The sequence below is a fragment of the Epithele typhae genome (assembly GCF_022376455.1).
Source record: "Epithele typhae strain CBS 203.58 chromosome Unknown BXZ73scaffold_15, whole genome shotgun sequence".
NCBI classification, from domain to species: domain Eukaryota; kingdom Fungi; phylum Basidiomycota; class Agaricomycetes; order Polyporales; family Epitheliaceae; genus Epithele; species Epithele typhae.
Window position 1 is genome coordinate 62,114 of NW_025954206.1, and position 26,349 is coordinate 88,462.

Consider the following 26,349-nt stretch of genomic DNA (forward strand, 5'->3'; position numbering starts at 1 on the left):
CCTCGGCCTCTGCACCCAGCTTGGCGTCTTCAAAGTTCACCCGCCCTAGCTGGTGCTATGAGCTCACGAGGCAGTGCCAGACTCCCTGCCTATCGGAAAACTGCACGAGCTGAATGCTAGGTACATGATACTCTCGAGCTTCAAGACACCGCCTCCTCCACCTCTCCTTCTCTTGGCGTTGCCCTCTAGTACCCTAGTAGTTGATTCGCGAGATTCCGGCTGTACGAAGAGTGACCATGCGGGGAGCGCAGCACCGCCTCACCCGCACACTGTGAGTGAACGTCTCAATCTATGTGTCTCCCCTGGTATGCGCCTCCAGCACTCCATGCCCACAGCCCCCGGGTCTAGTCGCTGTGGCTTGTGTCGAGGGCCTCCGCCTTCGTGTGCTTATGGGAGGAGGAAGAATTCGTCCCGGATGTGCAGTTTCTGTATCGGATGAAAGAGAGTTGGCGACATATTTGGTAGCGGAATGACAGGACTCGACGTCTAATGTCAGAGGTGCTGAGAAGTGTTCAACAGCTTCCAGGCGGATCACATCTTCGACGGGTAGTCTTGGTACTCAAAAACGGTTCCGTCAGATACAGGTATAAGACGGAGTATTCGGACGAGGACTACGATCCGAATGATTTATGATACCGTATGAGAATCTCGAGGATCCATAAAGGATGGCGACGAGGATATCGTCGATGAGAAGATAGCATCAAAGAGTGCTACAACGACGAAGAAGAAGAGGGAGTCGAAGTCGAAGAGGGAAAGCACGGGGCGCGGGATGAGGGGGACAACTCCCAGGGTGATGTGGATTACGGGGATGAATATACGGACGACGAGGCAAAGCCGGAGCACGAATGACGAGACGATGAGCACGAAACCGAAACGGCTTCGATGTCAATGTGTCCGTTTGGACTTGACGGGTATTATGCATCGCTGGCGACGCACGATAGAATCTGAAATATGCAAGTTAACAAGCCTTGATCGTGGGTTGAAATCCGTGTCGTGACCACTCACCATAGCGTGCGGCGTGCCTAGCACCCCTTGCCCTTCACCGGGTTCACGTACCCCGCCACTCCCTCGTACGTGTACCCCAGCGACGCCACCGCCTTGTTCTTCTCGTTCAAGTTCGTCGTGTAGAAGTGGTCCGCCGCCGACTTCGAGTACATCCGGTACAGAGGCACGCTCCCGCACTTCGCGGTCGGATACACGTACGCCGCGACGCCCTCGCTCGCGAACCCGAGCTTCGACAACGCGTTGCTGCGCTCCGACGCGCTCGTGGTGTAAAAGTGGTCCGTGCCCTTCGAGCTGTAGAGCCGGTAGAGCGGAACCGCGCCGGCGACCTTGGCGTGGAAGACTTGAGCGGCCGTTCCCTCGTTGGCGTACCCGAGCGAGGCGACGGCGTGGTCGTGCTCCGATTTGGACGCCGTGTAGAAGTGGTCGGTGGCGGCCTTGCTGTAGGCGCGGTAGAGCGGCACAGTGCTGTCGCAGCACTCGGGGTGCGCGGGAGCAGTGGGCTGGAGAGGGTCATGTCAACTGAAGCCTGAAGCGATCGGAGAGAGGGTGATGAACGCACGTGAGGTCGAGCACTGCTGGTGTGGTGCACGCTGGTCGGGTGGGCGGAAGTGCGATGGACACTGCTCGGATGAGCGGAAGTGTGGTGGACACTGCTGGAATGCGGCTTAGCCGAGGTATGCGCGCTGCTGGAATGCGCGGAAGAGGAGGGAGGAATGCTAGAGTACGAGGAGTACGAGGAGTACGGCAAAGAAGTACTCAAGGGGTACTCGGAGGAGGGGAGCTCGCTGCCAGAGTACGGGTAAGAAGGAATCGCACTGCTGGAGTAGGGCTCGGAAGAGGGCTCGGACGAGGGGATTACGCTGGTGGAGTACTCGGAAGACGGGGGAGCACTGTCGGAGTACGGGGAAGAGGGAAGGGCATGAACGGAGAAAGCAAGGGCAGAAAGAACAAGGGCGACGAAGGAAGACTTCATGGCGGCGTGAAGGAGATGCTGGAGGAGGCTGGAGAGGCTGGAGAGGAGACTGAAGTAGCTGGCTGCCACTGAGTGAGGTCTCTGCGACTTGACGAGCCTTTTAACCAACGGTGAGACGCCAGAAGACGTGCATACCATTATCCGTGCCCTGGTTCAAAACCATTAATGATGTCTCTTGTATACTGCTAGAAGTGTGTCGGAGTGGCAAGCAGAAGAGAAGATATTGGAGCGTCAATTAACGAGACGGCAAGAATGCGCCGTACAGACGACGCAGTCTAAAACACTTCTGGTGTTCGGATTGACAGCTGATATGAAGTGACGAGACGCTTACTTTCACATCGTGGCGAGGCTGGTGAGGCCTTGAAGCTTGAGGAGCGGTACAGAATTCGCTGACGGCCTGACTCAGCGAAACCCGGAGGTACTTACCTAATCAATCCATGTGATGCTCGTCGCGCCAAATTTGAACGCTCAAGCGCCCTCCCCTGCCCAATATCACAACTTCGTGCCAACGAACACGCTCGATATGGGTGACGCTGCAGTGGTGTGCAACGGCATGTCCACCGACAATGACACAAGTGTGGCCGGAGAAAACGCACGTCTGATGCGAGAAAACTCGGATTTACGCCAGGTTCAAGTCGCTTTTGTGTCAACGAAGAGCCCCTCATTCACATGTTGCTCACACAGAATTTGCTGTGCTTGCAGTCCACCGTTGCTACGCTTCTAGAGTCTCTTGGAGTATGCTTGTTATTGGCATCACTCCGATTTCATGACGTCGCTGAGTCTCGATCTTGTTGCAGCTATCACCGCGCTACACACCGTCGAGAGCCATTGACAACATCCCACCAGAGCTTCAGGTCAAGATATTCTCTGAGGTTTCTCGAAGGCCATGGCACGAGATGAATCCCTCCGTCTCTCAGTCAAGCGACAGCACATGGCTACGCGCCTTTCGGACGAAAATTTCGCTTCCTCTTATCTGCAGATCTACATGGTGGGCCGCGTCAAAGGTGCTCTACAAGGACGTTGTCATCCGACGTATGGGTCAGTTTTTACCTCTTGCAAGAACCATGTCTTTCGAACAACCACCAAGTTCCGACTTGCACCTCATGGTCAATAGCCTCCGCATGGACACGTGCATCGTCTTGCTCGAAGCCGTCGATGAATGCCGAGCCGCGCTCGCTACTATCCTCTCCCGATGTCCCAATCTTACCTCGATCACGCACCGCTCTCATCCTGCCTTTGACTTTGCCGACGCATTTCAGCATTCGGTCGCATTGACGGACAATGTGCTCAACCCAACTTGGTTCGTTTCCCCCAGTTCCACCGGAAACGTACTGCTGTCTGTAGTTGGATCACAGTTGACGCACCTGGACATCCATGCCGACCTCTCCAACTCAGCAAGTGTGCATGCGTTGCACGTGGTCCTGCAACACACACCTTGCCTCCGTGTACTAGTGGCGTGGAGATGGAACGCGGCACTCATCTCTGTAGTGATCAACTCTCACCTACGAGATGACGGTATTATTGAACCGCATCATGACTTTCATACTCTCATTCTCCCTTCGCTCCTCGATCTTCGTGTGGATTGTGGTACCATGTCCTTCCTCCCGCGTTTTATCGCCAAGTACTGGACACTACCGAGCCTCCAACAGCTCACCGTCGGAATCGGCGCCAATCCCATGGATCCGATGGAGATAGTCGAACGATTTGGCGCCGGTCTCCTTTTCCTCCAGTTCATCCCCGACACAGGAGATGCCTGCTTCACGCCGGATCAGCAGGACCGTGTCACCAGCACCTTGAGGCTTGGATTCGTATTGTCCTCTTCTTGAACATCTTGTCCTCCCCGCCCTCAAACCTGCCGCCATCGCCCAGCATCCCATACGCTCCCCGTCGCTCAAGTGGCTGGACATATGGACGGTCCTCCCCAAAGTGTTCTCGGACTACCCCACTCTCTCGTGGCAGACCGGGCTCCGGCCCCTTGTAGTATCCCCCACGGACAGCGCCGCACCCGTGCTCGCCTCAGTCCGCATCCTCGACGACTCAGATGCGTTCGACCTGGATTGGACGTCAGCGGCGAGGGCAGAGTGGCCGATGCTCTTCCACCCCCGCATGGTCCTTCAGCTCGGCGGGGAGGGCGAAGGCGGCCCGCAAAAGGCCGTCGTGCATCGGCTCCCCAATCACGTGTTGGTCCAGACGGAAGTCGCGTTAGTGCGGGACAGTACGATGGGGCGATTCAGAGATCTCCTCAGCGACCTGGTCCCGCAGGCGGCGTTGAACAGGATAGCATACGTCCCTGGAATTGACTGGGATGTTTACGTGCGGGCTTTGGAGAGGTTAGTAGGTGGTGGAGACGTCATCCATTCTAATGAACTCACGGTGTTGCGCAGCGAGGACGAGACAGAGTCCTCGTGGGAGAACGACGTGGGTGAGGATTACGACATCCCCGGAGAAACCGACCTTGGAAGGAACGACGAGGATGAGGACACTTGGGATGATGAAGAAGTTGCTCGCGATGCCGAGCTTCTGCGCCGGGCCCGGAATGGGGAGCTAGTGACATAATCGGTTGCTCCAAGGAATCTGTATCCGGCTTGAAAGTGCGCTGGGTCACCTTGAAAACGGATCCTACATGATACCGCATTACATGACGACCACATGACAGTGTACTTCACGTCGCTGATGCGCGGAATATCTTATTTACGAATCACTCATCGACGTGGAGGCCGTGTTCGGACCGTCAATCTAACGTGCGCGAGCGACTTTTGGAGAATACCCAATCCTATTATTGTCTATCCAGCCCTAGCACAGCACAGAAAGAAAGCAACGAGAAATCTATAGCTACACGCGTACAAGCAAGGAACGTCGCTCACGACTGCTCGAACGCCTCCACCCTCCACACCTTGATTACCCCTGCGCGATCACCACTGACCAGGCCGCCGCGGAACGGCGAGTCGATGCACGCGAGCGCGGTAATCGTGTCCTGGTGGCCCTTGAGCAGATTCTGCTGGTTGTGGTTGATGAGCGACAGCCGTTGTGGTGGACGGCTGTGTTGGCTTCCAGCCTGCGCGGTGACCCACGTCTCGATGTGCGAAGACGCGGTGCCTCCAGGCGCACGGATCGAGCTGCAAGCAAGTCTCTCAGCTGAGCAGCAACTTCGCCATCGTTCTTACATACCTATAGGTCGGCTTCTCACCCTCCGCATCTACGCCGCTGAGGATCACGGACTTCTCCGGCCGCCCGAGGTCCCAGTAGCGGAGTTTGCAGTCCTCGGACCCAGTGATGACGAACCCGCGTCCCGACGAGCGACCCGACTTGCTCTCGACGTCTGCGACGTGCGACCGGTGCACGACCGTGTGCCCCCCGAACTCGGATCCGGTCACGACGGCGCGCACATCCGGGAACGGCGGCATCGCCGCCTCGGCGAACATCGCCGCGTCCGCAGCGCCGCCCTCCTGCCGCGCACGCACGAGCGCAGCGATCGCCGCAGCGGGGCTGACCTCCGCCTCCCCGACGGCAACCTCACGCGGCTCTTCCGCAGCGTCGGACGGGTTGACGACCGCGCGCGTCGAGAAGGCTTCGACGAGCGCCGACTTCTCGACGTCCCAGACCTCGAGGAGCGTGTGGGAGGCGATGTCCGACGCCGCCTTGGGCGTCTCGACCGCGACGACGACCCACTTTCCTTTGCCCTTGGTCGGGTGGACGACGCACTGGTGCACGCGCCCGAAGCGGCCCTTGAGCGCGACGCCGACGCGCCAGCTCTTGACGAGGATCCCGAAGCGGATGTCCCAGAGGGAGAGCACGCCGGTGGAGGTTCCAACAATGACCCACGTCCGCTTGCGGTCAAGGCAGATACAGGTGATGGGCCCGTGGTGCCGCGCGTTCTCCATCCGCTGCAGGGGGCGCATCGTGCGGAGATCGAGGATAGTGATGACGGAGTGCGTCGTTGCATATATCAGGTTGGACGCCGTTTCTGTAGCGAACAGTCAGTTTGCGTCTCCCCAAACGACTACCCCAGCCCACTCACCAGTAGAGTAGTGCACCATGCTCGTGATGTACTCTCCCGGCGTGTCCGTCCGATGCTCGCGCACGACCTGCAGCTTGCTATACTTGGGCAGCGTCCCGCTCTGCGCAACATGCACGCGCACGACGTGGAGGCTCCCGTCGTCCGCCGCGCTCGCAAAGCAATGCGCGCCCTCGAGCATGCACACGCATTTGACGCGCGCGTGGTGCTGGTTGTACGTGTGCCGCGGCTTGCTCGTCACGTTGCGCTCCAGCCGCGCCGTGTCCCACACCTTCACCGTCTTGTCGTCCGACGCGGACACGAAGAACATGTGGTCCGGCGCGACCGCGATCCCCGTCACCGCATCCGCGTGCGAGTTGAAGTGCGCGACGAGCGACACTTCCAGCCTGCGCGCGGTGCTGTCCCGCGGGAGGAAGCTGTGCCGCGCTGCGTTCCGTCGTCGCACGGGCCCCTCGTGCACGCGCGGGCCAAAGTCGTTCTGCAGGTCGCGGTTGTTGTCAAGGTAGAGGTGTTCGAGGAGGTTGCTGATGCCGGGCTCCTGCCCGTCGTAGCTGGAAATCGGGGCGATTGACGGCAACCGCGGCCGATCCTGCCCGCCGCGCACAGTACCCGCGACGGACACCGGTGAGGACCGCCCCGACGGTGACTGCGAGCCCTCGGAGAGCATCTGCGCATGCGCCTCCAGCACCCCGATCGCGCTTGCTTTAGAGGACCCGACCGCCGGCGCCGCCTTCTGTCCGTCCCCGCCAATGGGGAACCGGTGCATCGCGCGGAAGGCGGAGGAATTGGCGGTGGACACCGTTGACTCCGCCGGACTGCTCGGTCGTTCCACGGCCTGCGGCAGCTCTTCAGGAACCGTCGGTACCATTGCGGTCGTGTCGATGGATAGGGGGTGTGGTAGCGGGCTGCGCGGTTCCCGCGATCCTGGGACAGCGAGGCTGGTCGCAAACCCATTGATGATCGCCAGTCGCCGCCTAAGGTCCTCGAAGGGGGCACCGCTCGAGGCAGGGCCGTGGTCGATGCTGAGCGTGCGGTGCGTGCGAGGGGTCCCTGGAGAGCGCAGGCCGAGCTCGGCGTTGAGACGCGAGGACACGCGCGTGGACCGGCCGTCTGACTCGGGCGTCCGCAGGAACACTGTTTGCGGCACGACGCCCAGCTTCTGCAGCTCGATCGTGCTCGTGACTTTGAGCGCATCTGACTCGACCTCGACGCTGACCCGGGAGGCGAAGCTACCGAACAGGAAAGGCGGTATGTGGGTCAGCCGGTGCCGCGCAGCGACGTGTCAACCGATGAGCCGCGCACCTGGATATCGCACGCGCCAGCTTCAACGTGTAATCGCGCATCGACATGAGCTTGGCCTCTTCCGTGGACGTCATGCCCAGCTGCTGCAGCTTCGTGAGCTGCGCTTCGTCCCTGCGACGGGTCAGCGGACAGCGATCGAACGAGATGAATATCCACGCACTCTTCCGATCGCGCCCGCGCGGCCGCACTCCCAGCCTGGCGCACGCTGGCCATGCTCTCCCGAGGTGACTCCACCTTCGTCGTCCGAGCCGATCTCCAGAACTGCGTCTTGTCCGCCTTCATCGCCCACTGCACTGCGGCGTCGAATATTTGACGTGACAACTGGAAGCCCAGAGTAGGAATGTCAGATGGGCTGGCTATGAAACACGGATGAGCACACCGCACCGGACGCTTCATCGCTGTAAGGAGGTTCCTCTCGTCCACATCCCGCACATCCGAGCGCAGGAAATGCTTCAGGGATGGGTACAGGATGCACCACACGTCGCTCGGCGGAAGATGCTTCGCCGCCGACGCGATAAAGGCCGCAGCACCTGTAGAGCGAATATCAGCGGGCGTGCCTACTGTCACAGGAGACCCAAGTACCTTCCCGGATCCAGACATTCGGATGGTACAAGAAGCCGAGCGTGGCACTCATGAGTTCCCAGATGCGCATCTTCTGGAATAGCTGCAGCTCGCACAGGTTCGTGAGCGATGATAGCACCTTCGCCACCACCGTTTCCTCCACGTCTATCCAGGGTCCAAATACCACGTCAGCTCATGCCGAGTCGACCCAATCGGGCAACGTACCTGAGAGCGCCTGAATCATGAGGGGAAGGATGTACTCTTCCACGCTGGGGCCTCCGGTGCACGCGGCGACATCGATGATGCTGTCGAAAAACGTATAGCGCAGCATCCAATCCCGGTCGTTCAGATACGTGATCATGTGGCTGAGGAGCACGTCGTTCGTCCGCTGCCTGCCTAGGAAGATACACAATGACGAGATGTTGTGGAGGACGGCGCGCTTGACCACACTGGAATGGTCCACGAGGAGCGCTGCGAGATGCTCTTGGATGTTGTTCTGCAGGTCGTTCATGCTCGCATCATAGGACACCTGCAACCCTCGTCAGTGCGTGTCGCAGGATGGCAGACCGATACGGCGGACCTCGAAATGCGCTTCATCGTATTCCTGGGTGTCCGGGGACACCTTGTACGTCCCGTGCGCTTTGAGTGCCTGGCCCATCTCCAAGTACCGCACTGCCGTATCCGCGAGCGGCACGACGAGTTGCGCATACATGCACCGCACGAGCACGTCGGGATCTCGCACAAGGTGAGCGATCGCAGGGATGATGTACTCCGGGAATATCGCAGCATTGGACGGGGTGATGACGGTGACGAGCATGAGAACCTGCATGAGCGTGCGGAGCGCGGCTGCGCGCACGATCGCCGCGTCGTCGTGCAGCAGGTCGACAATGTAAGGAACCATCCGGTCGAGCTTGGCTTCGTCCGTGAGGTGCGAGGAAAGCGCGAGGAAAACGTCCAATGCGCGGACCTTCGAGCTTGGTAGGTAACAATTTCGGATGTTCGCGCAAATCAAGGCCAGGATTATCAGCGCAGGGCCGTCTGAGGAACAGATGAGCACGAAAAAGCAGAAACGGGAGTCATGGCATACCTTCAGCCGCTGCCCGCTTCCCGGCAGACCAGGCGCTGTGGAGCTTGCTTTCGCGGTTGGGGATATTCAGCTCGATCGGGAGGATGTCGTGTAACGGTCTCGAGGCGACGAACTGAGGGGTGTAGTCAACCTTGACGTCCATCACCGTCTCCTCTACCGCTTCGTTGACAATGTACGGCTCGACACTTTCGTAGTCGGCCCATATCCGCTCCATCCGGTGGTCAGAATCGCTAGGGAATGGATCACTTGGGGAGTCGCTGTTCAGAGGATTATTGGAAGAGACCCCTGCATTGGAAGCTTTGTGTGCAGAAACGATGACCGGCGGGATTCCGGTGGTCGGAGTGGCGGTAGAGAAGAGGAAGGGGATATTGACCTCGTTGACGGAGGAAACGTAGTTGTGGAGGAAGGAGTAGAAGCACTCGGGGAAGACAGTGCCTCGTGAGGTGTGCAGGAGCGTGTCGAAGGTAGGTCTTGACGAAGGGTCAATGGATATCATTTGCAGGATGAGATTCTGGGCCGCGGCTCAGGGGAGGGGGCGCATACAGTCGCGAAAAACGCACCTGGACACCATCATCCTCAACCCCAGCCAGCTGCGGCTCAACCTTCAGCTCCCCCTCTCGGTACTTGAAGAGCTCGCTCAGCGTGAAGAGCGGCTTGCCCTCCAAGAACAGCTCCGCTAGCACGCAGCCCGCGCTGAAGCAGTCCATCGCCTCCGTGACCTTCCCGTCCCGCTTCCCCTCACCGTCCTCCTGCGCGAGTTTCGACTTCTTCGCGCTGATCTCCGGGTTCTCGCTGGCGGTGTAGAAACGTTCGGGGGCGATGTAGCATGAGCGGCGCCCAGACGTGTCGAAGTAGAACGCGAAGTCGGAAGGGTCGTCGAGGGGGAGGTACGTCGGCTTGTAGGACGCGAAGTCGGAGACGTAGACCCAGTTCCACGAAGTGACGAGGATGTTTTCGGACTTGATGTCCCCGTGCGAGACCTTGCGGTTGCGCGCGTCGCGGAGGCCGTTCAGGATCTGGAAGGCGATCCATTTCTTCTCCACCATGCTCAAGAAGGGACGGGTACTGCATGTAGGCTCGCATGGAAAGTTGCGTAAACGTAACGACGGATAGAGCGCACCTAATCCTGTCGTAAAGGTTGCTCGCCACCCATTGTCTGACCACATATCCCGCCTTGTCAGTCTCCACAAAGGATTGGTATCCGTAGACGTTCGGAATGTCGACCAGAGCCTCCCGTTCAACTAAACAGCCCATTATCAGGGTGTGTATGCGCACATGAGAGATCAAGAACGCACTCTTCAGCCTGCGGTGGTATTTCCGCAAGCTCATCCCTGGGTCAGGCTTGATGAATATCTTGACGACAAGGTAGCCATTCTTGTGTCGACACTTCACAGTCTTCAGAAAGCGTGCAACACCCAAGCTACATGAGCCTGTGGGTAGTTATACACAGACTCTGGATGATTTGTGCATACCTTCCCTCGTAGACTACGTCTCCACCCAGTTCAGCCACAAATAAGTCGAGGGCGCCGCTGGTGCGCGTGAGTGATTGTGCGTTCCCCATGTTGTTATTTTTGTCAATTAGATTGCAACATGAGACGTGCCAGTATGATGGGGTGAAGGTGCAAAGGTAGGAAGAGGTGATACGGAAGAAAAGAGGAGCAACCCAAATCGCGGATGTCGCGCTGAGGATCTCAGTGCGCGCTCTGGCGCTACAATCCACCACGCGCTCGTCGAACACCAGGACCCCATACACCCCAAATCATGACGTCATAAATTCGCACTCTTGCCTATTCCGGAAACCATGGCAAGTCCTGGACCTCTGTTGTTCACAACATAGCAAGCCAGACAATTTCCGTCATAAATTCATAGCGCAAACTAATCTCACGTAAAGAAACTTCCCGGTATGTAATGCCGAAGCAACACACTTTCGGTTGTGCGAACAGCGCAACAACGCTGCAAGTTCGTAGCCAGAGGGTCGAGGATATGTAAGCATGAGTGCCCACCGAGAAAACCGGAAGTACAAATTACATTGACGGCACCGTGTATAGTAGATGCACTGAGTGAAATAGCTACATCATAAACCTGAGCAATAAGATATTGTGCGCGAGACTAGAAAGCTAGGTGAACGCAAGCTGCATACGTACATAGGAGCGGGGGATTCTATCAACAGATGTCCCATGAGGAAAGCCAGTGAGACCGAGATATCGGCGGGGATAAAGATATCAGCAAATGTGTAGCGACGTGAGCAGTGAGACAATCAGAGGTGGATATGTACGGGCGTATGCGATGCGATGCGATGATAGGGATGATGCAGCTATGACTCAGGTGGCGGACTGGCAGGAAATCGTACACGGCCGTAAACGGGGAACAAAATAGACCATAGCGGGTGGGAGCGTTACACGCCGGCGTGCGGGTACTCGGTATTCGGGACCGGCGTAAGGGGTATCGCCGGTTGTTGGGCCTGATTGCCCACTTGAGTGGGCATGCGGGGCCACCGGATAGTCAACATGCCCTCGACGAGTATGCTGGTGACATGAAGGGCCTGCAGGGAAGACAATCAGCACCTTTTCGAGACAAGGTCACAGTGGCGCATGCATGAACTCACCGTTACGCCAGGGGGTATCTGGATCTCGCGGCGGAACTTGCCATGTTTGAGCTCGCGCACAGGGTATAGGGCGGCGAGCGCCGCATCGTCTGCCGCGGCCGACTCAGTGCGGTTGGCATGCGGCTCCGAGGTGCATGCGGGGGCGCTGCGTCTGAAACAAGTTGTGATGGGAGGGCGCTGGTATGGAGAGACGGCCCAAGTCGCTCTCCTTCGATGATGAGGCGGCCGTTCTCGATCCGAACGGAGAGCTGGTCCACTTTCATCCCGGGGACTTCGAGCAAGGCAGTCACATATGGAGACGTGTGATCGTCACACAGATCCATTCTGAGGGGCACCGGGTCTTCAGCATCGGTAACAGTGAGTATATGCGCATCGATGCTCACCTTGGAACAAAAACGCCCGCCCTGCGCTGCTGGATTTGCTGCTTCATAAGCTGAACGTACCGGCGCGCGAAGACGCGGTCCATATCGCGGTATCTGGGGTCATCCTCATCCCGGGGCTTCGACATGGAAGAGCGAGGACGAGGAGTGGTTTCGTAGAGGGCGTTGGAGGGATGGAGGGTGGTAGTGTTGTATTGCGGGGACATGAGTAAGGGCGTAGAAAAAGAAAACTGAGTGGGGGTGTCGGGGCGCGGTCGTTCGGCCAGAGGCTTTATACACCCAATCACGAGAGCTATAAATCGGGCAGAGATCTAGAGCGCCCGCTCCCGCGTCGCTGAGAAGGTCGGAGCTTCCGTGTCACACCGCGTTACTGCATGGAGCGCACCAGTCGCTTTGGGTTCCGTACGCTTCCGTACCTCTCCATGACTCGGGCCTCCCGTCCCCCGACACTCTGCCTCCTTGCGGAGGGCGCACCGCGGCACACGACTCTACTCTGCCCCACGCGGCCGCCGCACATCGGGTCAACGAAGGCGCAACGGGGTTACCCCGCCCCGTCAGTCGATGAGCAAGCAGCTCGCAGGAACACTGCGACGGGGATGAGCAACACCCGCGCGGGGAGACCGTGGGCGGTGCGATCGACTGGCGCTCCGCGGTCAAGCTGTGCACGCTCCCGGGACGCCCAGGCCGGGCCGCCTCGAAAACGCCAGGCCTGTCGCGAACCGATGCGCGCCGAGCTATGACGCACCCCGCCCCGCAAATCTCATGCAACTCCAAGCATTGGCTTGACTGGACTGCGTCTGCTGCGCACGGCGGGGGACGCAGCGCGTACGTGGTAGAGTGGCATTACGTGGCCGCTCTGTGTCTGACTGGCAGGCCGAATAATCCCGGAACGGATTGGTAAGCTCGACTTTCATATTCGATAGGGTGCATTTGCTGCAGAGTGTTGCGTAAGTAGGCCATGTTCGGTCATTGTGTGGACGATGAGACGAGGTATGCGGTTTTCGGGGCCGCAATCCCCACGCCCGGATATCCCGCGTACAAATCCAGTGCGAACTCGCACGAATTTGAACGTCAGCACCGGCAGTCACCCACCCGGGCCATTCGAATGCCGCACCATACGTACCGCAGCACGCCTTCACGGATCTTCGTGCCCTAGTGTTCACGAGTCTTCCGAATGGCATTTCCTGTGTGACACGTCAGCACTTGCGAACTTCGAGTCTCCGAACGGATGACTTGTGCACCATGGCGAGTTCTCGGCACAAGTCTTCGCCTGATGACTCGAGCGGCCATTCAACTGTCGAGACAGGATCAGCGCAGTGCTGATCATGAGTTACAAGTAAGGCACGTCATCGTATGAGTTCTCCGGAACGCTCATTTGCATGCAACCTATCCGTCATATTAGCGCTCACCACAAACAGTGCCCTCCGATTGGCATGGGATCGCTTTCGACCTCAGAACCACATAAGAGGATATAAAGAGTTGCCAATAGGTCCGACCAATACATGGATGAGCTCGGGATTGAAGGTTTCCGACAGGCAGTGTACTGTATCATTTAACATTCACAAGAACCCGAGGGACAATGCATGATGACTCGTCGCTGCCTCTCTGTTAGCGTTCTGAACGCGTTGCTGAGATTCAGACATGCTCACAACATAGAAATTTTGCATCCAGGAGACCATCCTGTCCGTGACCCTGCGGCACGCATGGCCCACAGCGAGGCGCTGCGGGGACAGGAGGCGTCTGACTCGACCGCAAAGTTTGCACGATCCATTCCGAATGCAGCAAGGGAGTAGGTACACGCACACTCGAGTCAACTCGACGAGCTGCGTTGACGAATGAGAACGGCGAGTGAAGAAAGATAACGAACGAAGTTGAGGCATACGTGTAAGAGACAAGCGCCCATGTCCACAGCCCACGTATATCCACCGCATACATTCGCCACCTTGTCCCAAACATCCGGCTACCTCTCCGACAAGCCATTCGCTGCTTCCACGCCCACCTAGACATGGCCGTGAGGTCTTCCGAGGTGCGATGAGTCAGAGCCGGACATGGCATCGGGAACAGAGGGCTCTCCGAATAGCACGCGTCGGAGTTCTGCGCGGGCTTGTGGCGGGATGAGTGACACATCGCCGACTGCATGGCTGTCAGAACGTACCTGCTATGCCCGAGTATCCGTCCATCTCCGCTAAGCAAGAGTCCTACTGCGACGAGATCCCGTTCTTCGCGAGCTGGCGCGCGTTGACGGCGACGAAGTGGTACGCCACCACGGTGACCATCGCGAGCATCCCCAGTGTGTTGGCGAGGTTGTAAAGTGTGGTGCTGCTGATCATGTTTCTCCTGCACGAGTGTGGGTACGAACACACACGGAACGTATGCAGAAAATAAGGAGCAGTCAGCCAAGAAAAGCGGAACGCACGGAGCGCGTACAGACCTGATGTCACGGTCGCAGGGGGAGAAGAGTGTTTGCTTGTATTTGGAGCCTCGCCGGGTCGGGATGCAGGCGGCGCTCACGAGCGCCGACCTCACCCGACCCGCGGCTGCTGCTTGTTGACTTTCCGACTACCTCCTCCTCCCTCCACCCCCACTCAGTCCTCGTTCAAGCCAAAAGTCTGCGACGATGAGGCCCTCCCTTGTTCGCCTTTCTGAAATGCCTGGCCGTGAGTACTCGCTTTGTGACGCGCTGTGTAGGCTTCTGACGCGGCGATGTTTGCAGCCAAGGTGTATGTGAGTATGCGTTCCTTGCGGGCGCGCAGCAGCCTAGTATCCGAACATACGTGGCGCATACAATTTGCTCAATGGAGACATGTGAAAACGGGTGCTGATTGTGGTCCGCTTTAGAACATCTGGTGGGGTGGCAAGGGCACGCAGCAGCAGAAGGGTATCGTCCAGTACGGTGCGTGTCACAACTTCCTCTTTCAAGACTACCGTCTGAACGGTGCTTCGTTCTCTTCTCGACCTCCCAAATGCAACTGCTGCACAATCATCCACTGTCATGCCGTGCACGTGCTTTTCAGGCCTTTCCCCCTTCCGCCAGCGCGCCATGAAGGGCGCGATCAAGAACTACGCTTTCAACGGCTACCGCCGTCTGTCCGGCGAGTTCATCTATATCGCCCTTCCGTTTGCTGTCGGTGCGTATGTTGTTTCCGAGTTCCTCCGCACCTCTACAAATTTATCCGTGGTTCTCGCATCTCCGTTTCGGGCGCGTCTAACCGTGATATGTCACAGGTTTCGGCATCTACAAGTGGGGCAACGCCCAAGCGGATTATGCGCTAAGCAAAGCGTCGCACCAGCACGGCGGAGGCCACTAAAACTTCCGGACCGGTTGTACCTGTCACTCGAAGCTTTTCGACCTCCACATAGACAGTAGAACCATAATCCACGTTCTTTCCACCGCCGACCCCTTGGGCCCGAATGTCCGCGCTCGTCGACTTGTGCGCTCGATCTGTTTGCTCCGAAACCTCCCTCCCTCGGAACGCTATGCTGTTGGACGGAAGCGGTTCGTCGACGCGACATCGCCCGAGCCGCAACCCGGCGCCCAGAACCGCAACGTTCTGCGTCGCCACGGCGGTAGCAAGGCGTGAATGGGGAGACATGGGTCCACGATGCAGGAGCTATGCGGTTTGCGGTGCGCGCCTCGTTGTATGTGCGTGTCCCCTCCCCTGCGTGAGGCCCGCAGGGTGACTCGATATCCGCTCGCCTCGTGTCCGTGGTGTGGGTTTCTGCGTAGCGGGTGCGCGGATTTGCCTTCTTACCACGTTGTGTTTGCTGTTCTCGATCCTGCGAAGCAGTTTTAGCTCATGCAGCAGGTGGTGGCAGGTGCGCCGTCACGCTCTCCCCTGGTCAACGGAGCTCATCCGCTGCACCATCCACCTTCCATTCGTGCCAATGGTGCCTTCGCGCAGCACTCATCGATCATCCTGCGGTTGATTTCAACATGCTTTCGACGTCCCAGTGACTCCTCTCCTTCCCCTCAACTGTGTTACTCATGGAACTGACTGGTGCCAGTGGCAGATGGCCGGTCCTCATGGCTCCACGTGGGCGGGCGCCAATCGGAATCTGCCCACAAGGCACGGGCGCTCCGAGCACGCGAGCCCGAGTCATCCTCCGGCTCTCGACTCGAAAAGTCTGTCCAGTCCGGTGCAGGCTGGGCGGCGGCCTCGCATCGCGCTCCATATCTCGCCACTGGGATGAGTCAACGCCTCGCCCAGGGGTATATATTTGTGTTCGCGAGGGGAAGGCGCCCTCAACACTAGCCACTGCATCCCCGCTCCCCCTAACCAGGTCCATACCCAAGTACACCGTTCCTGCCGAAATCCGTACAACCATGGGCGCGCGAACGAACCGCAGCAGCAAGCTCGTGAACGTGCTCGAGAAGCGCCTGGGAAGGACTTTATCAGACCAGGAGGCCTTCCAGCTCGCCACCTACGCCCGCACCATCCGCATGTACCGAGGGAAGGAGCAGCGCATTTACAAGCCTCGGTGAGTAGGTCCCTGTCCCCCCCCACGTTCTCGTGGGCTGACTTGCCCTCGTGAGCGCAGCATGGAACTCTGCGACGACGGCCAGAGCGAGCGCCTCACGGCCCTGTTCGAGGTCCCGGGCCTTCACTCGCGCGAGCTTAGGATCGACGTCGTCGACGGCCGGCTCATCGTCAGCGGCGAGCGCCGCCCGCGCGCGGTCGGAGAGCTTCTTCAGCAAGGCGAGGAAGCTGGTGGTGAGCTCGCGGTGGCGCGCCGCCAGGACGTCGTCCGTGGCGGCTCGCCGTCGCAGGTCCGCGAGCTCAAGTACGGGTTCTTCCGCCGCGCCATTGCGCTGCCCGAGGGCTGTATGGTGCGTTGTAACTGTATTATGCTGCGTGGCGTGGCTGACGGAGGCCGCGTCTACTTTCAGGCCAAAGATTTGGACGCCACGATGGAAAACGGGATGCTGGCGGTGTCTTGGCCGCGCTTCCCCATGGCGCGCCTTTTTGTCGAGAGCACCAACGACCAAAAGCACAATCACGGCGACGCCCGCGGCACCGAGGATACCGAGGACTTCACGGAGGAGGAGGAGGAGGAGGAGAGAAAGACGGCGTCAGTTTAGTAGCGATGGTTGTGTCCCCGTTCCCGCTCGAGCGATTTGTACCCCCCACTCGCCCAATATCGTACTATCCTATTGCGTCATTTATTCGACTGCCCGTGCGTGCGCGCGTGCTGCTGGCTGCCTAACCACCCATTCGCCGCCGCGCGAGCTAGCCATGGCCTCGAGGCGCGGTTCTCGTTCCCGGACCCATCGGAGAGCCCAGGCGCGCGCCCTGCGCGCCCTCGCGGCAGCGTCGGAATCAAAGCCCAAGGCAAACGTTTCCAACAACTGTTTATCGCACGCCATCGTTATCTACGCGCGATTAGATTGGCGCATACACACTGGGTGTGCTCTTCCTCCTCAGCAGTGTCTGCTTCCCCCACCTCCCGCTCCCGCGCTCGTCCGCCCCTCGTCGCACCTCCATCGCCACCAGGACACCCCTACGAAGAAGGGAAACTACAGGAACAAGACCGAGGCCGCGTCCACCCACCCGCTCATCGTACGTGGCGCAGAGCCCGCCTCCCGCCTCGCCCTCCCGCTCCCGCTCCCGCTCCCGCTCCATGCGCTCCTTGTCGTCCAGCCTGATGAACTTGCCGCCCCACTTCTTTGCGCACGCATCAGAGTCATCGACAAGCTCAAGGCGGAGTATGACGAGTGGTTGAAGAGTGCGTACGCCCTCCGCCTGGGATCGAGTCTGCGAGCGTCGCTGACGGACTTGGACATGCAGACTAGCCCCGCGATGTTGGAGACTTTGACCGCCGTGCTCAAGGGATCTCAGCGACTGAGCACGTCCCGGGCTACCGTCGACGAGCATCATGGAGGTCGCGAAGCAGAACTCGTCATTGACAAGGTGAGTGCACGCTTCATGTCGGGCGTTGGAGGCCTCGAGACTCGGTCAGACAAAAGAGGAGCATGCGACGTGGCAGTGTTGGCCAGTGAGCGTCCACTGGGATGGAGAAAGGCCATTTGGTCTCTTGTCACCAGTAGGCGGAGGAAGCAGGCCGCGACCGACCGAGGACTTGACACAGCACCGGAATACGGGCGAGTGCTGAAAATACGTCTTTCAGGTCGACAGAGAGCTATGAGATCCGGAGCGTCCGCCAGAGAAGTCATGATTGCGGGAGATCCTGGACTTTGAGCACCCAGAAGGTACGCCCGAGTATTTGCATACATGCGCGTGCTGAATGACGAATGCGTCCTTCGGGTGCGAAGGTCTTCTGGCACTCGTCAGCCCAGATCCTCGGGGAAGCTGTTGAGCAGAATCATGACTGCCACTTGTGCCTCGCACCCCCGATGGAAGATAGGTTCTTTTACGAAATGAGCATCGAGGACCGGCCAGTCATGAGCTCCAACTACCCCACGCTCGAACGGAACGCCGACTTGGCAATCAAGCAGATGCAGAAGCTTGAGCGGCTTGTGGTGCCCAAGCTCTTTGAGTTCTTCGGGTGCAACAAGTACAAAAGTTGTTTCATCGAGTCGAAGATCCCCAGTGGCACGTCGACGACCGTCTATCAGTGCGGACCTATGATGGACTTGTGCGTTTGGCCGCACCACATGGGCAAAATCAAATGTTTGTGATCCCGAAGGTATGCATATTGCTCCTGTTCCCCGTTTGCAGCTCACTTTTCGAGAAGGCTCTACCTCTTACTTCCCCGGAGACGCATATCCACAAGTAGACTACAACATGCTCTTGGAGCTCACGCGCTCAGAAATTAGAATCCTCCAAGCGCGGTCATGAAGTAAGTGAGCTTACTCCGACCCTTTCGTTTGCTCCCGTGACTCATGCGCATACAGTCATCTCGCCGAGTATATTCTCTCGAAGTTATGGGAACAGTCAGATCGCTGGCAGAACTACAAAGACGACATGCTCTCACTCAACGTCGAGAAGGAGGCGTGGGTCCCGAAGCCCACGAACTGCCCCGGCCACTGTCTCATCGTCGACTCCCGCAATCGTAGTTACAAGGAGCTGCCCATCCGCATGGTCGAGACCAGGTTCCAGGAATGAGGCGTCGGGTGCCCTCACTGGCCTCACGTCGGTGCGGGGATTCACCCAGGACGACAAACGTATTCTGCTTGCCCTCCCAGGTAAGATTGTTGGCCGTAAACGCATCGACGAATACGGACTGATGCACGGATTAAGGAGGAAGTAGATCGCGAGTACGTTAGACTTTATGAAACACATCTATGGCCTTTGTTGCTTGGAGTGCCGGCTCGAAATGTGCGACCGTCCCGAGAACCTCCTCGGCAAGCTTGAGACGTAGGACGAGGCTGAGGCGTCAGTACCTAACTCGGTTTCTTCCCTTTCGGCCCCTCCTTGGACGAGTGGGAGCATCGTGGCGGCACTCTGTGGGGTGGGCGGGTCCGCGCTTCGCCGTCCACTAGGGTCCATCGCCATCGCGAACTGTGCTGGGGGGATGAGCGCAGGTGGCTACGGCTTTACCATCTCAACATAGAACCTGGCGCTCTAAATGTGCATGGAACTGCGTGGTATGGATCGACACTCGCTTTCCGCTCCTCCATACCCCCTGTTATACCCATCTCGCTGCTCGTAAGTCTTATGCCCCATCATTGAGCAGCAGCTTCAACAACATCTGTTGGACGCTCAAGTGGAGAGACCGCCTATGGGCCCCGATGAGTAGAGAAGCAGGAGACGCGCGTGCATTGTCCGTTGTACTATGTTGTGAGGCACTACAGCACAGACAAATGCCCGGCTCTGCAAAGAAAGCGCGTCAGCGGAGACCCGACACACGACATCGCAAGAACTCACAAAAACGGAAACACGAACCGCTGCAGCGGCGACACCGGCAGCACCGGCTCCGCCACCACGCCCGACTCGAAATGCCACTGCACGTATGGCGGCCCCGCGACGCTCATGAACGCCGCCACCCACACGTACCCGACCACCCGCCACGCGCGCCGCGTCCGCGTACGCGGCCCACCGCCCAACGCGGCCCCGAACACGCGCGTGCACACGTCCTCGACGGCGATCGCGACCGCGTTCGCGGCGAAGAAGGGGAGCGAGCGCCCAAAGTGGTGCACGCCGAGCATGAGATCGCCGCACGAGTGGAGGGGGGCAGAGACGGCGAAGGCGGTGTGGAGCTGGACTTGGGAGGAGAGGAAGGTCCCGCGCGGGATGCCGAGGACGCGGATCGCGCGCGCGCCCCATGCATGAAAGTGCTGTTGGCAGAGGGTTAGGAAGCGCGCGCGATATGGGGAGAAGACGGAGCAGGGGACGAACGCGACGGAGGTTCTGGTGCCAAGTGCGACTGGTCGGTGGACCCGGTATCAGCGATTGGGAGTCATCGAAGAGCGAGAGGCGCGACATCTCACCCCCACAGACGGCGCAGGGTGTACGCGTCCTTCCAGCTCCCGAAGGTGTCCGGCCAGTCTTGCGGCTCGCTCAGATAGAGGGCGACAGCGAGGATCGATGCGATGTTGTAGAACATTTTGAGGATCGCGTAGGTCATGACCAGCCACACGAATGTTGTTCCGGAGCGGAGCACGTAGCCCGCGAGGCCGGGAGGGGGAGGATCATCGTAGAAATGGCGGTATGGGTAGACGAAGGACTCGGTGAGGTCGACGAGGAAAGCGCTGGAGAGGAGCTGCAGCACGCGTCTACGGAAAAAAAGGGCCTTGCTTGTTGTCGCGGGCGGAACGTTGGGTACCTACATATAAACGTGCGTAAGGCCGTGATGTATGTGGGGGCAGGCAACAACAGACCTGAGCGTTCCAGCCGATGAGTCGGTTGTTGCGAACGAGGCAGAGAGCGTTCCAGAACCTCGCCAAGAACGACCTTTCGGATAGTGCAGGCTCTGGAGTGCGGAGGTGGCGGAGCTCTGTAATGGGGTCGGTGAAACAGAGGAAGAGAATGGTGTTGAAAAGTGTGTTTCCAAGGACGGCGCTGCCGACAGCGTAATTGTCGACCGCTTTTCCGGTGTCGGTAGACACCAAAGTGTAGACAACCCAAGCAATAAGGCTGAACGATGCAACCAATTTAGCCAACCAGGGAGCTCTGAGTGTGATGACGACACCCAGCGCCATCTCCGGTAGAACGAGATGGAGAAGCGGTGAAAACGGGCGGCGGCCGTTGTCGGGATCCATGTCAAGTCTCAACAGATAACGCGCGTTTGACCTAGGAAAGAGGTCATGTTCAACTGGCAGAGTGGAAGTAGAGTGGCACGTACTTGGCTATTCCAAGACCGCGCAGGTCTGAGCGAAGGTCACGGGGCAAATCCTGGGGGACGGTTGGACGCGGAGGGGTTTATTACAGAACCTGGTGAGCCATACGTATCAAGTCGAACGACTCTCAACACAAGATTATTTGCATGCATCGACGAACTCGTACGACGCCGGCATCAAGCACGTCCATGTAGAGTGATGAGCGTTGGGAATTGCAAACGCCTGACGGTGAGCGGGCGCCGAAGCCCCGGATATCAGAGATCAAACGCGTAACGACCTGCCCTAAACTTACTCATCTAGACTTTCCCCGTTCGAACCGGATGACAGAGCTCGGTACGTATGTACCTACATGCGTACACCTCTCTTCCCTCCCGTACTTTGTCACGTTTGCTCTTACGGGAAGGCGGTGGCAATGATGCGGAATACAATGATTGCGTTCCCCCGCATTCGTTGGATGAGAGGATAAGAGAGTGTGTGATGCAACTCCTGTTCGTCGTCGGCCCCTACACGCGCGAGGATGCGATGAAGTTCATGGACATGAGAGGTGCGTACAGTACTGCATATCACGCATACTCGGTACAGAATCTGACGCGGACTCCGTATGTCGCGCGGCTCTGTTTGAAAGCCCCGCTATGTATTATCTGTCGGAGTTCCCGTCAACATTGGCACTGACGAATGGAGACGTACGGGTACGTACCTCAACCCAGGAGCTGGACGGTCACTTCAACGAGTATCGTCCGCCGGGATCGCGTCGCCCTCGTGCGATGAAAATTCACTCCTCCGTACTCATCCGTCCATGGCAACCGACCATCGATCCATCGTCCGTGACAACGGCGCGCCAAACGAGTTCACCGTCGAGGGTCGGGATTCGGTGCAGTCGCCGGTCCGCGTGCTCCGGAACCACGTTTGAATGCGTCCGACGGCCGTCTTGGCGACGTGCAGGACCTCTTCGCACTCCCGGAAGAAGACACGGAGACTCATGGGAAATCGGAGTGGAACGGCTCGGACAGCGGCTCCCCGGTAGCCGTGTCTACCACTGAGCACAAACACGTGGAGGGCAATAGTCTGCCCCCAAAGTCGACGGCACACAAGGCGCGGGAGTCGTCTGCGGATAGAGCTTGAGTGTTGAAACGTTGAGCGCTGCATCAACGTCGATGACTTCAAGAGGATGCGATAATCTTATCTACAGTGAGAGGTTAGATAAGATGGCGATGACGCATGCCGATCTTATCTGAGCCTGTCTTGATTCCAACCGCCACTGCCCCTCCTGACAGCAAGCAGTATGTTGCGATGCTAGTGAACAAACGCTGACATATTGCCCGCATACAAGTAAGTTACTGCCACTATATGCGCTAAGAGATCACTGACGAGTTTGAATATCAGTCCCGCATCATCACCATAATCCGACGATATCTCTCGGTGTTTCGAGCACGAACTCGCACGACATCCACCGCGGCACTTCCTCTTTGCGACATGAACGTCCTCGTCTATACCGGCTCGGATCTATCTTCGACTTCCCACCAGCACATCCTTTCCTTCATCCGCTCCATCTTGGCCCCGAACTACGCCGTGCAAGCCGTCAACTCGACGTCCCTCGCCTCGCACCCATGGTCTAAAGGATGCGCAATGCTCGTTATGCCTCCTTTCCTGTCTCAGGGCCAAACCGGAACGCCAGAATCACCTTTCAACACCGCTGCGGCTCAGGCGGTCCAGAAGTACGTCGCCGCTGGCGGGCGCTTCTTATCGCTGGGGAACGTCGCTCGCGCGAGCCCAGCTCAGAGTCGGGGGCTGCCGGACACGTCGTCGAACATCAAACTGTCCTTAGAAGATGAGGATAGCAGAATCGTCGTGACGATCGCTCCAAGCACTGGTGCTCCAGCTTTGGCCGACGTGCAAGTGGTCAACGGCTACGTCGTGGAGGGATTGCCGACAGCAGGCTCGATCGATCTGACTGCGATACCAGACCTGGGGAAGGTCGGCGTCGAAGTCATCGCGCGATATCCATCTGGCACGACTGTCGCTGGCGCAAACATCCCACTCGGCCAGGGAGTGGTAGGCGTGTGGACTCTGTGTGTCCCACAAGAGTACGCCGCGCAGCCCGGAATCATCGCACTCCTCCGCTCGACCATCGACGCCCTTGGTTTGCAGCTCTCCATGTCAAACGCAGTCGCACGGCCCACCCCTCAAGTTCTCTGCTCGGCACCTTGGCGTCCTGGCGTCGTCGAGCATGCTCTCCGTTTGATTGGTGTCCCGGCTTTACGCACGAGCTCGCGGACAAGAATGACACCTTTCTCTTCCACTCGCAGGAACAGGCGACGGCTGTCTTTGAGCAGCAGCTTGTTGCAGCAGATACCACGAGCGACGACCCTACGACATGGAATCCGAAGCACGTCGTCGTCTACCCGGGCGCAACTCTCCCTGCCACCGAACTCACGCCGCGCTTCAATATCACTGCATACTACGAAGCTCTCGCGGACGCCCGGAAAGGACAAGCATGCCCGGACACCTATGAAGACGATACCTGGGGAGTGGGTGAAGCGCTGTTGTATGGCGAGGTTGTGACCAGCACACAGACGATGCTCGACAAGTACGCCTCCGTCTCTGTACACCTGGTTGTGTCGATGACGTTATTCCAGAAACACCCATCTGCTCACTTCCCTCCCGACGCCGCTTGTCTCGCTGGCCTCAATGCAATTGACCGGTCGAGGCCGCGGTGCGAACGTGTGGCTCTCCCCTCCAGGATGCCTCCAATTCTCCCTTCTCCTGCGCGCACCTCTGTCAGCGCTTCCGGGCTCGCGCCTAGTCTTCGTGCAATACCTCGCAGCGCTCGTTCTCGCGGACGCGTGCCGCGATCCCGCGGTTCTCGGAACGTCAGCCGGGGACGCTGTGCGCATCAAGTGGCCGAACGATATTTACGCAATCACCCAGGAGGGCGAGAGGAAGAAGATCGGCGGCATCCTGGTCAACACCAGCTTCGGCCAAGGCAAGGTCGAGATCGTCGTCGGTGCGCGCTGTCCCGGCTCCTCGTCCGCTCTCCGTAGACTGACGTCGCTTCCACCCGCAGGCTGTGGCCTCAACGTGCTCAACCCGCCGCTGATCCCCTCACTCGCGCAGCTCGCGCGCAGCAGCGCCGCCCCACCGACGATGGAGCGCACCTTCGCGGCGATCATGGCGCGCTTCGAGCGGAAGTGGTCCGAGTTCCTCGCCGCGCGTGGGTCCTTCGAACCGTTCATGGACGAGTACCTGGAGCGCTGGCTCCACTCGTGCGTGCCCCCGTTCCGTCCTCCGCTGCCCGGTCTCTGACCCGGCCGCGACACAGGGACGAGCTCGTGACGCTGACCACGGTGTCGCCGCCGCGCAAGGTGCGCATCGTGGGGATAACGCCGGAGCACGGGCTGCTGCGCACGATGGCGGAGCCGGACGCGTTCTCGTCTCCTCGAGGTGGAGGCGGACCGGAGTTCTTTGACCTTCAGCCGGACGGGAACAGCTTCGACCTCTTGGCAGGACTCATCAAGACGAAGGGGGCGTGAGCGGGCATGCAGTTTGAGAAAACGAGGGTCAGGGAACGGCGCATGACGATGGAAGCTCCCTCTAGTCGGTCAGCTCGGTGATGTACGATTGTCGATTTCGGATGCATGCTCCGCTTACTACCAGAAAGCACCCGGCATGGCGTCTGGTCGGTGCCTGGTATCTGGCAGTCAATTTTGACAAAAGGGGGGCGGGGCACTGTGTGGGGGGTTTGCTCCCCAAGTGTCACACTTGGGGGGGCACTTTCTCGATGGGTCCGAACTCAGGACAGTCTGTGGCTGTGTCCCCGGCTTCTGGCCGTGTCCTGCAGGTTCTTCGTCGCCGGCCACGAGACGACGAGCACAGCGACGACGTGGTGCCTCTTCGCGCTCATGCAGGCACCGGGCGTCCAGACCAGGCTTCGTGATGAGCTCCTGGCGGTGCCCACCGACATGCCGACGATGGAGGAGCTGAACGAGCTCCCTTACCTGGACGCTGTCGTGCGCGAGACACTGCGGCTCTACGCGCCCGTGCCGAACATCATGCGCCAGGCGAGCAAAGACGACGTCGAAGAAGCTCTGGGGCGAGGATGCTGCAGAGTTCAAGTGCGTGCCAGATGTCGTCCTCGTGTCGAGATACTGACCATATCGACATCCAGCCCGGAGCGGTGGCTCGGCGAGGGGCTTCCCGACGCAATCGGCCCCGTCCCCGGAGTGTGGGGCCACATACTGACTTTCCTTGGCGGCCCCAGGGCCTGCATTGGATATCTTTTCACTCTCGTCGAGTGCGTCTTCCGTTCTAACCCTCCCTGCTTGATACGCAAACGCTGATGCCCAATTGGGTTCGTAGGATGAAGGCGCTCATCTTCACGCTCGTGCGCCGCTTCGAATTCGAGCTCGCCGTGCCTGTCGAGGACGTGGAGAAGAAACAGGGTGCGGCCGTGCAGCGTCCGCGCCTCCGCAGCGACCCAGAGGCGGGTGGGCAGCTCCCCTTGCTCGTCAAGCAGCACCACGCGCTCTGAGGTCTCAGCTCTGAGCGGAACGACGGTGGAAGGACTCTGATTGTGGGTGGGAACAACTATATGGTTCATTGCTTTTGTATTCATCTATGTCAGAAGAAGTTCTTATCGAGGAAACGGTTTCCAACGCAGTGCACTCTTCAGTTGAGAAACGATGCTAATGAACTGAGAACAATGCCCATTGATTACAGCGACTACATAATACATGAATGACGCATGTTGGCTTCCCCGCCGCGCGAGCGACAGGTACTAGTCCCGAGGGCCACGGAGAGGCCTGCGCCAATACCTCGGGAAATATACTGCAACGGAGGTCGTAGGGACCTCCGTCGCCCGAAACATAGGTAGACATACGCATAGAGATAAGAGCGACAATAGAGATGGGGGGTAAGGAGAGAAACAAGGACGGGCCGAGCTGGGGTCGGCGCGCTCGAGTGTCCCGGAGCCTCGAAAACATTCCGTGAAGGTCACGGAGGGGCGTTCATCGGGTCGTGCGCGCCGCCTGACGATCGCCGTCCTTGTGCATAGGCGTGGACATGGGGAGGAGAGGGAGAGCGGTAACAGTCGAGAGAAAAGAAACATGGCTCGAAGCCTGAGGGCAGCACGCACGAGGTTCCTGGAGCCAAATCTTTCCGATGGACTTCGGAGCGGCATTCATCTG

At 58.9% G+C, this 26,349-nt stretch overlaps 9 protein-coding genes across 9 annotated transcripts; 5 read left to right on the forward strand and 4 right to left on the reverse strand.

Moving 5' to 3' along the window:
- Positions 1-1,022: 1,022 nt before the first annotated feature.
- Positions 1,023-1,978, reverse strand: BXZ73DRAFT_89220 (uncharacterized protein; the record flags this gene model as incomplete). Its single annotated transcript, XM_048025200.1, has 2 exons — positions 1,023-1,470; positions 1,908-1,978. The coding sequence occupies 2 exons, from the start codon at positions 1,976-1,978 to the stop codon at positions 1,023-1,025; spliced, it is 519 nt and encodes a 172-aa protein (XP_047879214.1).
- An 824-nt stretch (positions 1,979-2,802) lies between these two features.
- BXZ73DRAFT_27131 (uncharacterized protein) lies at positions 2,803-4,081 on the forward strand (the record flags this gene model as incomplete). Its single annotated transcript, XM_048017743.1, is given in 2 exon segments — positions 2,803-3,757; positions 3,777-4,081. Coding segments are annotated over 2 exon segments (1,260 nt in total), but the record flags the coding sequence as incomplete, so codon positions are not given.
- A 757-nt stretch (positions 4,082-4,838) lies between these two features.
- On the reverse strand, positions 4,839-10,504 carry BXZ73DRAFT_99993 (uncharacterized protein; the record flags this gene model as incomplete). The annotated part of the gene is made up of 14 exons (XM_048028193.1): positions 4,839-5,094; positions 5,147-5,942; positions 5,997-7,222; positions 7,296-7,406; positions 7,456-7,616; positions 7,680-7,825; positions 7,878-8,021; positions 8,082-8,385; positions 8,437-8,894; positions 8,944-9,454; positions 9,504-10,008; positions 10,064-10,184; positions 10,239-10,363; positions 10,416-10,504. 14 exons carry the CDS (start codon positions 10,502-10,504, stop codon positions 4,839-4,841), a joined length of 4,953 nt encoding a protein of 1,650 aa, XP_047879216.1.
- Positions 10,505-11,338: 834 nt separating this feature from the next.
- On the reverse strand, positions 11,339-11,874 carry BXZ73DRAFT_44623 (uncharacterized protein; the record flags this gene model as incomplete). The annotated part of the gene is made up of 3 exons (XM_048019370.1): positions 11,339-11,485; positions 11,549-11,650; positions 11,707-11,874. Coding segments are annotated over 3 exons (417 nt in total), but the record flags the coding sequence as incomplete, so codon positions are not given.
- Positions 11,875-14,088: 2,214 nt separating this feature from the next.
- Positions 14,089-15,236, forward strand: BXZ73DRAFT_99995 (cytochrome b-c1 complex subunit 8; the record flags this gene model as incomplete). Its single annotated transcript, XM_048028194.1, has 5 exons — positions 14,089-14,218; positions 14,642-14,652; positions 14,767-14,821; positions 14,943-15,056; positions 15,154-15,236. 5 exons carry the CDS (start codon positions 14,089-14,091, stop codon positions 15,234-15,236), a joined length of 393 nt encoding a protein of 130 aa, XP_047879218.1.
- A 1,016-nt stretch (positions 15,237-16,252) lies between these two features.
- Positions 16,253-17,008, forward strand: BXZ73DRAFT_99996 (uncharacterized protein; the record flags this gene model as incomplete). The annotated part of the gene is made up of 3 exons (XM_048028195.1): positions 16,253-16,407; positions 16,468-16,756; positions 16,817-17,008. 3 exons carry the CDS (start codon positions 16,253-16,255, stop codon positions 17,006-17,008), a joined length of 636 nt encoding a protein of 211 aa, XP_047879219.1.
- A 1,173-nt stretch (positions 17,009-18,181) lies between these two features.
- On the forward strand, positions 18,182-18,442 carry BXZ73DRAFT_34305 (uncharacterized protein; the record flags this gene model as incomplete). Its single annotated transcript, XM_048017843.1, has 1 exon — positions 18,182-18,442. A coding segment is annotated over one exon (261 nt), but the record flags the coding sequence as incomplete, so codon positions are not given.
- A 1,308-nt stretch (positions 18,443-19,750) lies between these two features.
- On the reverse strand, positions 19,751-21,088 carry BXZ73DRAFT_44746 (membrane bound O-acyl transferase family-domain-containing protein; the record flags this gene model as incomplete). The annotated part of the gene is made up of 4 exons (XM_048019389.1): positions 19,751-20,164; positions 20,226-20,253; positions 20,318-20,652; positions 20,708-21,088. The coding sequence occupies 4 exons, from the start codon at positions 21,086-21,088 to the stop codon at positions 19,751-19,753; spliced, it is 1,158 nt and encodes a 385-aa protein (XP_047879221.1).
- An 874-nt stretch (positions 21,089-21,962) lies between these two features.
- BXZ73DRAFT_99999 (uncharacterized protein) lies at positions 21,963-25,694 on the forward strand (the record flags this gene model as incomplete). The annotated part of the gene is made up of 11 exons (XM_048028196.1): positions 21,963-22,049; positions 22,109-22,186; positions 22,550-23,413; positions 23,473-23,753; positions 23,803-24,170; positions 24,231-24,429; positions 24,486-24,692; positions 25,005-25,173; positions 25,235-25,278; positions 25,332-25,457; positions 25,523-25,694. The coding sequence occupies 11 exons, from the start codon at positions 21,963-21,965 to the stop codon at positions 25,692-25,694; spliced, it is 2,595 nt and encodes an 864-aa protein (XP_047879222.1).
- Between the last annotated feature and the right edge of the window lie 655 nt (positions 25,695-26,349).